At 47.7% G+C, this 14,918-nt stretch overlaps 1 protein-coding gene across 1 annotated transcript in view; it reads right to left on the bottom strand.

Annotated features, from left to right (window-relative positions):
* The window catches only part of LOC107040436 (twitchin), a 92,826-nt gene that overhangs the window by 4,925 nt on the left and 72,983 nt on the right, over positions 1-14,918 (bottom strand). Inside the window, exons 46-47 of the mRNA XM_015260525.2 lie at positions 2,549-14,680; positions 2,188-2,244 (exon numbers count right to left, since the gene is read on the bottom strand). Coding sequence (XP_015116011.1) covers positions 2,188-2,244; positions 2,549-14,680 — 12,189 coding nt within the window. The remainder of the gene's footprint in view (positions 1-2,187; positions 2,245-2,548; positions 14,681-14,918) is intronic.

Below are 14,918 nucleotides of genomic sequence, written 5' to 3'. Positions count from 1 at the left end.
GGGGGGGGGGGGGGGTAGATTGAATATTTCAAGGACGATTACGATTTTCGTTGACCACGTTTTTTTATAGAATTTATATTAAAATGAATAAAAATGAATGAATAAATAAATAAATAAAATATAAGAAATAAATATACGAGGTATTCCATGCCAAATGCATTAACGGCTAACCCTCACCCTCTTGAAAGTTGATGGCGATTTTTTCTACGATTAGGGGGCTTGAAAAACTATCTCTCAAATTTTTTCAGATTTTTTTGACAGTCCAATTCGGAAATATGATTTTTTTCAAATTGTTCCATTTTTTTACAATAACTCGAGTTCTACTCATCCGATTTCGATTTATTAGGGGGCAAAATTTTCCATTTTTCAGCACCTATAAGAATGTTTTTTTTTTATTTTTCCAATCTTTAGATGCTCGAAATAACGCATTTTCGAAAAAAAAAGTTGAAAAACTTAAATTTTGCCAATTACGTCACGGTCGATTATTTTAATTTTTTTTCAGTAATTCTTATAATGAAAACGAAAATTTTGAACTGTCATACATGTTGGGTTCCATCCAGGATGTATTTTTTTAATTTTTTCTTTTTAAAATTGCGAAAATTTGGTGAAAACACTTTAAAACGACTTTAATTATGTACCGAAAAAATATGTAATATATAGGTATATATTTAAATTTACTTCATACTGTTTATAATCAAAGTCAACCAATGACATTTTGGGGTATTTTGACCGAATTCGCTGAATTTTGAGAATAAAAAATTAAAAATAAAATAGATCTAAGACGAAACCCAACATGTATGATGGCTCAAAATTTTTGTGTTGATTATAGGAATTACTGAAAAAAAAATTAAAATAATCAACCGTGACGTAATTAGCCAAATTCAAGTTTTTCAACTTTTTTTTCGAAAATTCGTTATTTCAAGCATCTAGAGATTGGAAAAAATTTGGACAAAAAACATTCTTATAGGTGGTGAAAAATGGAAAATTTTGATCCCTAATAAATCGAAATCGGATGAGTAGAACTCGAGTTATTGTAAAAAAAACGAAAAATTTGAAAAACAAATATCTCCGCACTGGGCTGTCAAAAAAATCTTAGAAAATTTGAGAGATAGTTTTTCAAGCCCCCCAATCGTAGAAAAAATGGCCATCAATTTTCAAGAGGGTGAGGATCAGCCGTTGACTCATTTGGCATGGAATACCTCATATGATTGTGAATATAGTTGTTTGAATAATGATTAAACAAGTGAATGGATTGGATAAAACTCTATGGAAGACAACGCTTTACACAATTATGACTATAATGTTTCAATAATGTAATCGATGTAAAATTTCTGTTTGCCCTCAAGGGATCTCTGTATCTGATGAGAATAATAAAACGCATTCTATCTATTTGTACGATAGGAAGAGAATATTCTTACAACTGTTTCCCAAAATGATTGTCCACGAAATAATCGATTATAAAACATTTCATTTGGTCTCACATTTCGAACGGTATTTCTGGGCCTATTCTTAGTAAGTATCGACTCCATGAAAGTTTTATCCGAATCATTGGTTAATGTTTTCTTCAAATAATGTTTAAACAAGTGAATGAACTGGATAAAACTCTATGTGAGACAGCTCTTTACACAATTATGCCTATGGTTTAATAATGTAATGGATGTAAAATTTCTGTTTGCCCTTAGAGGATCTCTGTATCTCAGGGTATAATAAAACGCATTCTATCTATTTGTACTTGACAGGAACAGAATATTCCCACAACTGTTTTTCAAAATGATTGTTCACTAGTGGAAAAGGAGAGGGGAAGGAGTAAGGGATACTATTAAATAATCGATTATAAAATATTGCATTCGTTCTCCTATTTCGAAGGGTATTTCTAGGCCTATTCTCAGTGAGTATGGACTTCATGAATGTTTCATCCTCTGTGTATGAAATTAAGTAATCTACTTGGATGGGTTCAAAATGAATATTTCATTTTGTTGTAAATATTTCAAAAAATAAATAACAAATACTCGATAAAAATGTTTTTTTTTTAAACAGTTGACAGGACTTTAAAATCTCTTCCCCTGAACAGGTATTCCCTCATCAGGAATTACATAGATATAGATGAATCTTCAATAGGACAACGTAAATCGTAAAGTTCCCAAGTGAGGAAGGGCTGTGAAGGGTTCACTCGTAAATTATCTGTACCTCCAGAATGCAAGAAATCGTGAGCTAATTGGATTTGTTCCTCAGTCTCGCCAGTCCCTAAAAATTTATCGCAATAAAAAATTAATTAATGTCCAGTCATTGATGTCGTATCAACCATGTCAATGTCACGTATGAAAAAATTTCATAGAAAAACCTATACTAGACAATTCTATTGGACTTCCGATTAATTTTTAAAATATTCTGTAATACATAGAATATAATATATTTAATTTAATATATATTTTAATGTAAAATATATATTAAAATTTTTTTGTAATATAAATATTCTACAGAAAAAGTCAATAGAATTCGCAAAGTTTTTTTATAAAATTTTTTCGTACGCGATCAAACAATTAATTACCTTCAACAATGACAACACAGCTAGTTTCGTCAGACCCATGAACATTGGTAGCAATACACCGATACTTTCCACTGTCAGATGGTTTGCAGTCAACAATTTCCATCGTAACAACACCATCAGAAGTGGACATAGCATACTCATGTTTAGATAATTCACGGCTATCCTTGAACCACCTCACAGTGGGCGTTGGCTTGCCACTCAAGCAGCAGAGTAGCTTGCAGGTCTGTCTGATTTGCATGACACGTGGACGAAGAGCAAAAGTGAAGCACGGAGCTGATTCCGTTTGCTCCAGCCAGAAGTACTGTGGCAGTGGTTCCCTGCGACGAACAGGTGCAATATCCGGTTTATAAGGTGGCATTTCCCTGGGCATAGGCTGCACATTGAGGAAGACAACCTCCTCCCTGTATCCATAATGATTCTCAGCACGAATAACGTACTCCCCTCTGTCCTCCAATTTAGTTCTGTTTATGATGAAAGTGTAGTCGTCCCCAATGTATCTCTTCATGAACTTGACCGATTGCCTCAACTCCTGATTATTGTGGTACCACGAGAGTGTCGGAGCAGCAATAGCAATCACACGACACGTGAACTTGACACTCTGTCCCTCATACGTGAATGCACTCTGAGGCTTGATGACGAATCTCGGTGCAGCTTGTCTGCGATCAAACGTTGAGTCATAAATTTTGTACTTCTCAATGAGCAATTTCCGGAGTGAAGAGTATTCCGACAGTCTACCAATGGGCAGAACGTATTTTTCCCAGTCTTCGTATTTAGCCCTGAGTCTGTCCCTGAAGCTGACGTAACGACTGCTCGATATTCTGTTTGTTCTGTCGCTGTGATCGCCAGTCAACCAGGCATGAACGAGACACTCGTGTGCAGTCATGCGTTTCTCCTTGTTCTTGACGAGAAGTCGTCTGATGAAGTCCTTGCCCTCATCAGACACATGGCGGAACGCCTCCACATCAAAGTCCCAGTCGCAAGCCTTGACATTCTTCAGGGTCTCGATGTCGTTGTCACCAGCGAATGGCGAGAGACCACTGAGCAGAACGTATGCCAGAACACCACAGGCCCACATGTCAGTGTAAAAACCAACGGGTTCACGCTCGACAATCTCCGGTGCTGCAAACTCAGCTGTTCCTGTACTTATCTTAACAACTTCATTGGGATCTAATTTCGTGGCCAATCCAAAGTCAATTAATTTGATATTAGTGCTGTTTCTCGTCTGACACATGATGTTCTCGGGCTTGATATCCAGATGAATGATGTTCTTCTCGTGCATATGCTTGATGGCATCACAGATCTGTCTCATGTAGTTGATGACCTCTGATTCAGACATGGAGTAGCCCTCAGCTGTGATCCTCTCGAAGAGTTCACCACCTGACAGGAATTCAAAGATGAGGACCATCTCGTCGTCGTCCTCGAAGGCGTCATGCAGGTTTATCAGTTTAGGATGGTGCAGTTGATTCATGATATCAATCTCCTTCCTGATGAGCTCCTTCTCCATCACGTGAGACACCGGGATGAATTTCGCAGCGAAGATATTGCCAGTTGCACGTTCTCTGCATCTGTGTACAACACCAAAAGCTCCAGTTCCAATTTCTTCGAGGATATCGTACTTATCGTAGACCGACGTTGTCTTGATCTCCACGGGCTGCGGGACGTACTTGCTGTAGATATCGAAAACGTACTGATCGTAATCCTTGACCTTCTCGTCGTCCCTTCCTCGAATCTTCTTCCCTTTAGAGTCGTACTTGACTTCGTACTTCTGCGCTGGCTTTTTCTTCGTTCCCTTAGTCGTGATCAAGGGAGTTTCCTCACTCGGGTCTGATCGCCCGTAGACGTTCTCAGCGGACACCCGGAAGTCGTACTGATGCCCTGGCGACAGATCGTGTACAGCAATAGTGCAGAATCTCGTATTACCAACGCGAATCCAGCTTGTCATTGGGTGTTCACGTTTCTCAACGACGTAGTTAGTGATGTTGCTGCCACCGTCCCACATTGGGGGCCTCCAGCTCAGGGCGAGTGAGTCGTGGCCGATGTTATCCACCTGTGGGAATCTCGGTGGATCCGGACGATCACTGATCTGAATCTTGATGATCGCAGTGTCCTGACCGAGTTCATTGGCAGCTGTGATACGATACGGCCCAGAGTCGTTTCTGTGGCCATCCCTGATGGTCAGGAGGGCGTGGCGTTCGGTTGTCTCCACGAAGTAGTGCCCACCGGACTCGATATTCTCACCCTCCCTCACCCAAGTGATTTTTGGTTTTGGGAAGCCAGTGAAGGGTATCTTGATCACGACGTTGACACCCTTGTCGAAGAAGGCTGTGTCTCGGAAACGTGGTGGTACATTGAGTTTCGGTGGTGTCATGATGAAGAGCTCTGCCTTGGTGGACTTGTGACCTCCTCGGTTGACAGCACGACACGTGTACTCGTCAGCGTCTTCTCCATAGACGTCGCGAACGACTAGTGTGTGGCAATCCTCCTCGGTGAAGATCTGGTATTTGGAGCTATTCTGGAGTTCTCGGGCGCCCTTGTACCAGGTGATGGTTGGGCTGCCCGTGATGATGCACTTGAACTCGGCGTTGTGATTCTGAATGCAGTTGACGTTCTTCAGACCCTTAAGGATCTCCGGAGGTTTGTTGATCTGTGGATCAACTATCTTCACGGACGTTGAGGCTGTCGACTCCTTGCTGAGGCCTGCGACGTTCTGGGCGAATACACGGAACTCGTACTGTCTTCCCTCGATTAAATTCGTGACATTGATGATGTTGGCAGGGCAGATTGCAGGATTGACACGTATCCAGGCTTGGGATTTGCTGCCCACTTCGCGTTTTTCGATCCAGTAGCCCTGGATTTTGGCACCTCCATCGGTTTCAGGTTTATCCCAGGAGAGGTTGACAAAGTCACCACCGATTTCGAGGACCTTTGGAGTGCCTGGTGGTCCTGGTGGGTCGAAGGGTGCCTTCGCCCTGATGGGATTGACGCCGTCCAGTGGTGGTCCCATTCCATTGTCATTGACTGCTCTTATTCGGAAGAGATACTCGTATCCCTCGATTAAGCCTTGAACCAGGAAGTTGGTGTCCTTACAGGAGCTGGAGATTGTCAGCCAGTGGCCCTGTGTCATCTCCTTGCGTTCGACAACGTAATGAGTGACACGAAGACCACCGTCTGTCTTCGGTGGCAGCCAGGACAGTGTGCAAGTGTGTTTGTTGATTTCTGAGACGTCGAGAGGTCCCACTGGGGGTCCAGGGGTTCCAGTGATCTGGGCAGTGAAGGATCCACTGACACTGCCACTGTCATTACTGATGGAGAGCTCGTAGATCCCTTGGTCGTCCTTTTCAATGTCCTTGATAAAGATGATGAGGTATTCGTCGAAAACAGTGTACTTTATGTGCGAAGATTCTACCACCTTGTGGCCATCCTTCTTGAGAACAATGTCCATGGGCTGGTCTCCAGAGTAATAAATCTTGATCTTGGCGTTCTCCTTTTCAACCAGCAAGAGAACCTGGGGCATACGTTCAATTCGCGGTGGTGTGCCGATCTTCAATCTCATGGTGGTTGTTGCGATGCCAAGTGGATTAGCAGCTTGACAGCTGTAGTCTCCACTGTCGGCCTCCCAAACCTCTGAGATGATGAGCCTGAAGAGGCCATCCTCGTGGGTTTCAGTCCTGAAACGTCCGCCCATAGTGATCTCACGACCATTCCTCAACCACCTGGGTGTCGGCATGGGTTTCCCAGTCGCCTGACACTCCAGTACAAATGTCTTGCCAAGGGGCACACCCTGACTAATTGGCAGTGGCCTCTTGAACTCTGGTTTCTCACCACCCTCAACCTCACAGACTTTGACGGGTGTCGTGCAAGAACTGGGCTCTGATCTCCCAGCAGCATTCACAGCAAACACTCGGAATTCGTAGTCACCACGTTCTATCAAGTGCATGACAGTGTAATCAAGATCAGTGACGTTGTAGTCATTGCACTTGAGCCAGATTGCTGATCCAATCTCACGTTTCTCGATGACATATCCTGTTATTCTGCTGCCACCATCGGACGTTGGTGCCTCCCACCTGAGGTCAACGTAGTTCTTTCCAACTTTGATGACCTGAGGGGTACCAGGGGGGGAGGGAACATTGAACTTGCTTCGTAATTTGAACTGAACAGAAGGTGGACTTGGCTTGCTAAAGCCAGCAGCGTTCTTCGCCCTCACTCTGAACTCGTACTCATGACCACTGGAGAGACCGTAACACACGTAGTGAGTGTCCTTCACCAGGTAGTCATTGGCGACCTTCCAGTGTGCATCAGAGGGATCACGCCACTCGACCTTGTACCCCTGAATACGAGAGCCACCGTCTGAGACGGGCTTCTCCCACTGAATGGTGATGCTGTCTGAGTCCCAGTCGATGACACGAGGCTGAGAGGGTGGCTCTGGCACATTGAACGGGAACTTGGCCATTATTGGCTCCTCACCGGTCAGTGGGTCTGACACACCGTACTGGTTCTCCGCACGCACCCTGAAGTTGTACTTGCGATTTGGCTCCAGCCCGATTACATTGTAGTGAGTATTGTGGACGAAGCTGCAGAGTTTGACCCAGTAGCCACCAGGATCGAGTTTCTCAACGATGTAGTTGGTGACTGGTGAGCCACCATCGTCGAACGGTGGCTTCCAGCTGAGGGTGCATGTCTCTGGAGTGATGTCCGAGACGTCCAGAGGACCCAGAGGATGCGAGGGCTTGTCAACGACGAGCACCCTGCACGACGCAGTGTCAGATCCCACAGTGTTAATAAGATTAATCGTGTAATTTCCAGTGTCACTGCGTTTGGCCTTGGAGTTGATAAACTTGGAGGCAATATCAGACGTTTCAAATCTAATCCTGGAGTCCGTGTAGACCTCCTCCCCGTTGATCGACCAGTTTGGTCTCGGTTTTGGATTGGCAGTGAAGGGCACTGTGATGGAGAAGGGCTCGCCAGCGATGACAGTCATATCGCGAATGCTCAGATCGCTGGTGATCTTTGGCGCGAATGTCGGAGCACACGCACGAATGGCGTCTGAGCTTGCGCTGAATGGCCCCTGTCCAGCTGCGTTGACAGCAGCCACTCTGAACTCGTAATCGTGATTGGCAATAAGCCCCGAGACTTTGTAGCTTGTGTCCTGAATGTGAATTGGCGTGGCTTTGATCCACTTCTCCTCGCTGATGCCACGCCTCTCGAGGATGTAACCTGTGATGGGTGAACCACCATCGCTTCGTGGTTTCGTCCAGGAGATGGTTATGCTGTCCTCACTGGTTTCAATTCCCCGCGGGGCACCTGGCGCCGTCGGCACGTCGAAGGGATATCTCGCCCTGATGGGCTCCCTCGTCTCGGCAGGATCAGACGTCCCGTACTGGTTCTCTGCCATCACCCGGAAGTCGTACTCTTGTCCGACATTGAGATTGCGTACACGGACAAATGGAGTCGTCACGTAGCCACTGATCTTCACCCAGGAGGCGAGTCTTCCCTCGCGTTTCTCGATCACATAGTTGGTGATGTCGGCGCCACCATTGTCCTTCGGGGGATTCCAGTACAACGTGAGAGCATCGCCAGCGAACTCGTCAGCGCGGAGGTTCTGTGGTGCCCCAGGACGGTCGAGCACCCTGACGTTGACCGTAGCAGTGTCGAATCCAGCTTGGTTACGAAGCTGCAGACGGTACTGCCCTCCGTCCTTGCGCCTCGAGTTTTTGACGACTAGACTGACGAAGTCATCGCCCTGCTGTTGATGCACTCGCTTGTCGGTTTCATCGAAGACAACGTCATTGGCGAACCACGTAGCTGCTGGCCTGGGGAAGCCAATGTAGGGAACGTGAATGGAAAAGTCTTCGCCAGCCCGCACTGTGATGTCTCTGAGTCCACTGAGATCGAGGATCGGTTTGTTGGGCTGCTCCTCGATGATTATGGGGTTACTGGCACGACTGGGATCGCTCTTGCCCACGTCGTTGACAGCGATCACACGGAATTGGTACTCGTCGCCTTCCCTGAGCTTGGGCACAGTGTAGACGTTGCCAGTGATGATGGCACCGTTGACGTCGTTCCAGTCGGACTCGTCCTTCCTCTTGGATTGAATGTGGTATCCACGAATCTTGGCACCACCGTCGTTGCGTGGTGGACGCCACGAGAGGGTGACCGAGTCCTTCGTAATGCGATCGGCCTTGGGAGGCTCTGGGGCGTCGGGACGGAGCCTCTGATGTCCAGCAGTGATCGGTTCAGTCGCTCTGCTGGGATCACCAGGACCCGCTTCATTGACAGCGATCACCCGGAACTCGTAGCGACTGCCGTCATGAAGATCCTGAACTGAGAAGGTTGTGTTTGGAGTTGGGTAGTTGTTGGCTTTGAGCCACTCTCCACCTCTCTCACGCTTCTCAACGTAGTACCCGGTGATCGGCTTCCCACCAGTATGTTCTGGTGGATTCCAGGCGAGAGTACAGGTGTTGGGGGTGTACCCAAGAATTTCGGGCTGGTTTGGTGCACCGGGAGGATCGAATGGGCTCTTCGCGATCACTGGTTTACCGTCGAGGGGTTCAGACACTCCGTAGAGGTTCTCAGCCCGCACCCTGAAGATGTATCTTCTGCCTTCTTGGAGACCCCTAGCTGTGAAGTTACACGTGGGACAGTATCCTGGGACCTGCCTCCAATTATCCATTCCAAAGTCGCATATCTCGACGAGGTAGTTTGTGATGGCTGCACCACCGGTGTCGTCGGGTGGACTCCAAGAAAGCGACACAGACTCGTGGTTGGTGCCAGAGTAGAGGAGTGGTCCCTTCGGTGGTGATGGTTTGTCAACGACTATCACTTGGATGTCAGCCGAGTCCTCTCCGTACTCGTTGGTGGCTCTGACCGTGTAGAAGCCAGCGTCTTCACGAATTGATTTTTCAACCAGCAGCACTGTATGATCGCTCTTGGTTTCCGTGGTCATGCGATAGACATCTGGGAGATGACCACCGTCCTTCAGCCACGAGACTGTTGGAGTTGGAGCGCCAGAAATGGGGATGTCGATGTGGATGGGCTCACCAGCACGTACTCTGATCTTGCGACCCAATAGTGCATCGAGATGAAGTCTCGGTTTTTCCTTCATTGGTCTAGCTGTGATGACGTTAGAGGCGTCACTGGCTTTTCCAGGGCCAGCTGCGTTGATAGCTGTGACTCGGTACTCGTACTGATGGCCTTCAGCCACGTGCTCGTCCAGGTATTCCTTGTCCTTCTGGGGCTCTTTGTTGAGTCTTATCCATCGTCCAGTCGCACGATCCCGGCGTTCTATGTCGTATCCGAGGATGGGCGAGCCTCCATTGCTGATTGGTGGCGTCCATTTGATGGTAATGTGGTCCTTGTCAGCATCAATGCACTCGGGCTTGCCAGGCTGTCCAGGCACACCGAATTGGTTCTTCGCTACTACTGCACGATCTGTCTTCAGTGGGTCGGATCGTCCCTGGAGATTCTCAGCAGACACCCTGAATTCGTACTTTGTGCCTTCCAGGAGACGTGGTACAGTGGCATAAGTCTGCTTTGGATTGACGTAGTTGACTGCTGGCACCCAGCCACCACCGTGAGTTAAGTCACGTTTCTCGATAACGTATCCAGTGATTTCACTGCCTCCATTGTCCTTCGGTGGTTTCCAGGAGAGGGTGACCGATTGGCTGGTGATTTCCTCGTACTCCAGTGGAGCCTCCGGTGGCCCTGGTCGGTCCAAAATGATCAGATTGAAGCTGCCTTCGTCAGTGCCACTGTCGTTCTTCAAGTGGAGATTATAACAACCTGAGTCAGACCTCTTGACATTGACAGTGTGCACAATTGTGTGGTATCCAATTGACGTAATTGTTGTTCTTTCAGTCGTCATCAGTTCCTTGCCAGCAACAGTCCACGTAACCACAGGTGTAGGCTCACCAACGAAATCAATGTCCACGTGGAAAACGAGTCCAGCCTTGATGCGAATATCTTCGAGAGGTGTTTTAATCTTCGGAGCAAGGAATCTCGTTTTCGCGATGATTGCATCACTGGGTTCTGAGGGCTCTGATTGTCCAGCCTCGTTGACAGCAATCACCCTGAACTCGTATTCCTGGCCTTCTGTTAAATCAGGTGCAGTGGCACTGGTCTTGCCAGATGGCACGTGACAGGCGTTTATCCAGTAGGGACTTCCCTTCTCCTTCTTCTGGACGATGTACCCAGTGATGGGGGAGCCACCGTCGCTCTCGGGGGCAGGCCAGGTGAGGTCAACATGATCCTTGTCCCAATCAGTGATCTTGGGTTTTCCAGGTGCACTGGGCTCGTCGAATTCATTTCTCGCGATTATGCTCTTGGTGGTCTCCAGGGGATCTGACTCACCCACGTTGTTGACAGCCTTCACCCGAAAGTGATACTCCTTACGATGAGTCAGCCTGTAAACCTCGTGATTCAGTGTCATTGCCATTCCAGCGTCAGACCATGTACCTCTTGACACATCCATCTTCTCGATGATGTAATGGAGAATAGGGCTGCCACCGTCGTCGAGTGGCAGTCCCCAGGACAGATGGCACATGTCTTTTGAGACATTGCTGACGACAAGTGGTCTCTCTGGTGGTGATGGCCTGTCAATGACAGTCACAGTGGCACCAGCTGATATTTTCCCATGATCATTGATGAGAGTCAGCTTGTAACGTCCAGCGTCTGACCTCTGGGCGAATGGAATTTCAAAGGTAGTGCTTGTGGTGGTGGTGAAAATATCATGACGAAGATCTTGCTCAATAGGTACATCATTGATACTCCAGTAGGCAGTTGGTTTCGGTGATGCTTGAATAGGAATATCGTAGAGGATTTTCTGACCAGCGCGAACAGTCATATCTCTGAGGAGATGTCGATCGAATATCGGAGCTTGGAAGCGAGGTTTAGCAATCACTGGAGCTGACGCCTCTGATGGCTCGCCTGGACCAGCTTTGTTGACAGCGATCACTCGGAATTCGTATTCCTGACCTTCAGTCAGATCTGGAGCAGTTCCTCTGCAGGCTGTTCCTGGGACCTCAGCAGCTTTCTCCCACTGTCCAAATCGTGGTCGTTTTTCGATTATATACCCTGTGATGGAAGCACCTCCATCGTTCTTCGGTGGTGTCCACTCAAGATCCACGTGATCCTTGTCCCAGTTAGTGGCAACAGGCTGTCCAGGTTTGTTCGGTTTGCCGAATGGATCCTTAGCTGTGATCTCATCGATACCAGTCAACGGCTGGGATTCCCCCATTTTGTTGACAGCACGAACCCTGAATGTGTAAGAGTGTCCCTCGATGAGATGATCAACCCTGCATGCACAGTGATCAGCCTCGGCAACTGGAACCCACCGCATACTCTCAGAATCCATCTTCTCGATGGTGTAATGGAGGATTTCACAGCCACCGTCGTCCCTCGGTGTTCTCCAAGTAAGGGAACAACCGTTCTTGGTGACATCTTCGACCTTGAGGGGCCCCTCAGGGGGCGATGGCACGTCCATGACGATGACATTCAGTGTAGCACTGTCCATGCCGTTGATGTTCTTGACTGTGAGGGTGTAAACCCCAGAGTCAGGACGATGAGCGTCCATAAACCTGACTTTAGTGTTGTAATCAGTATTTGTGATCTTGATGCGGTCGTCGTTGCTCACTGCAACTCCCTTCAACGTCCACTCCTTCGATGGTGGAGGTTCACCAATGACAGGAACATCAAAGTCGAAGAATCCACCAGCACGCACCTTAACATCCAGCATGTACTTGCGATCAATCTTGGGCGGTAGGTTCTTGGGTCTAGCAATGTGAGGTCTCGTGGAGTCCGATGGCTCTCCAGCACCTCCTTTGTTCAGAGCCCTCACCCTGAATTCGTACTGAGTACCTTCGATGAGGTCAGGAACTCTGCCATGTGTAACATCCCCTTCGACTTTAGCACACTCCTCCCAATTTGGATTGAATTTATCACGTTTTTCGATGATGTACCCTGTGATGGGTGATCCACCGTCATCAACAGGTCGACTCCAGCCTAGTTCAACAAAGTCAGTGTCGTAATCAGTGATCGTTGGAGTGCTGGGTTTACCAGGCTGATCGAACGGATTCTTAGCCTCGATGTTCTTGGCCATGGACAGGGGATCAGATTTGCCCTGTTTGTTGACAGCTCGCACCCGGAACTTGTATTTGTGTCCAGGTATCAGATCATCGACTTTGAGGCTTGTCTCAGGTCCTAGGGTTTCTCCAGCAGGCACCCATCTTCCAGTGGCGTCGTCCATCTTCTCGACAACGTAGTTCTCAATGGGCTGACCACCATCATCCTCCGGTGGATTCCAGGTGAGTGTGCAGCCTTCAGCATGAATATCAGAGGCCCTAAGTGGTCCCTCCGGTGCTCCAGGCTTGTCAAGAACAGTTACTCTCACCTCGGCTGTGTCAATTCCATTGATATTCTCTGCAATAATCGAGTATCTACCAGACTCAGCTCTCGTTGCCATCCTCACACTCAGACTGGTGGCGTAATCAACGTGCTTTACCTTTATACGATCGCTCGAGGTAACTTCTCTACTGGCAAGTTGCCATCTTGTTGTTGGTGCAGGCTCACCCGTAACCTTAACATCGAAGTTGAAGTTCTGACCAGCTTTGATTTTAATATCAATGAGATTAGTACGATCGATCCGAGGCGCCAGGTTTCTCGGTTTAGCTATGATCGTCGGTGTTGGATCTGACGCCTCACCAGGTCCAGCAGCATTGACAGCACGAACACGAAATTCGTAGGGCTGACCCTCTACCAAATCCGGTACTTTAGCGAAGCAGATGTCAGCAGGTACCTCAACAGCCTTTTCCCAATCCCCATATTTGTCCTTCTTCTCGACGACGTAACCAATGATTGGTGAGCCACCGTCGTCGGTTGGTGGTGTCCACTTGAGGTCCACGTGGTCCTTGTCCCAGTCTGTGGCCTTGAGATTACCCGGCTTGCCAGGTTCATCGAATGGATTCTTGGCTACGATTGTTTCTTCAGCAGTCAGAGGCTCGGATTCGCCCTCTGAGTTGACTGCTGCCACCCGGAATTTGTACTCCTTTCCTGGGGTTAAACCAGTCACATCGATGTTGGGTTCTGTGGAGCGTCCACAGGGCACCCAGCAGCCAGTCTCAGGGTCCATTTTCTCGACTTGATAGTACTCGATGGGAGTGCCACCGTCGTCCAGAGGTCTTTTCCATTTGAGTTTGCAGCCCTCCTTGTGGACATCTGAGATCTGGAGAGGTCCTTCAGGAGCGGCGGGCTTATCAGTGACGATTACTTGAATGGTAACTTGATCTTTGCCAGATGAATTGCTGGCTGTTACCACGTATTCCCCACTGTTTCCACGTGAGACTGGACGTATGATCAGTTTTGTGCTGTATGGTGGGTTCTCCAAAATGGTAGTCTTCCCAGCAACGACGGGAACAGAGCCACAGCGCCAGTCAACGTGTGGTGGTGGTTCACCAGTGATAGCTGCATCGAATTTGAGGGTTGAGCCAGCAGAGAGAGTGATGTCTCTCAAGTGTCTTCGATCAATCTTTGGGGCTAGGAACCGTGGTTTTGCCAGGAATGTCTTGCTGACGTCTCCAGGCTCGGATTGGCCAGCCTTGTTGACAGCAATAACACGGAATTGGTACTCATTACCCTCGATGAGGCCTGTAATGTGCGCCTCTGGCTGGGGTACGTTAGTCTCCATAGCCTTCTCCCACATTGTACTGTACTTGTCCTTCTTCTCAATGATATAACCAGTGATTGGTGATCCTCCATTTGAGAATGGTTCCCTCCACTTGAGGTCGACGGTATTGGCTGACCAGTCAGTGGGCTCAGGTGCCCCTGGTGCTGAAGGCACGGTGAATGGATCCTTGGCGATGATTGAGCCGTAGGTTTCCAGGGGCTCGGATTCACCCTCTGAGTTTATCGCTTTCACGCGGAATTTGTACTCATGTCCTGGGGTGAGTCCCTCGACCTTCATCTCTGTACCGGCACACTTGCCAACTGGCAGCCAAACACCTGTTTCAGGGTCGTATTTCTCTACCAGGTAGCCTTCGATCGGCTCACCGCCATCGTCCTTTGGTTTTTTCCATTTCAGGGTGCAACCGTCTTTGTGAATATCCGAGACGTCCAGAGGCCCTTCGGGCTTCGATGGCTTAGCTGAAAGGTAAGCAGAATTGAAGATTAACAGTATTAGATCCATAGATCAAAGAATAAAAAAAGACAATTCTATTGGATTTGTATGGAAATATCTATTAGTTTATGGCCCATTCTATTGACATGTTCAATAGAAAACAATCTGTAGAAAAAATCAATAGAATTTGATTTTTCTTTATAGCTCACTCTATTCTGCACAATTTGCTCGACTCAAATTTTCCCAAGTTTTTTTGTTTGATTT

The sequence above is a fragment of the Diachasma alloeum genome, unplaced genomic scaffold, assembly GCF_001412515.2.
Source record: "Diachasma alloeum isolate Michigan unplaced genomic scaffold, Dall2.0 Dall_scaffold_00335, whole genome shotgun sequence".
Lineage (NCBI taxonomy): Eukaryota > Metazoa > Arthropoda > Insecta > Hymenoptera > Braconidae > Diachasma > Diachasma alloeum.
Note: the sequence above shows the minus strand (reverse complement) of the source record. Positions and strands in the feature narration are given on the sequence as shown.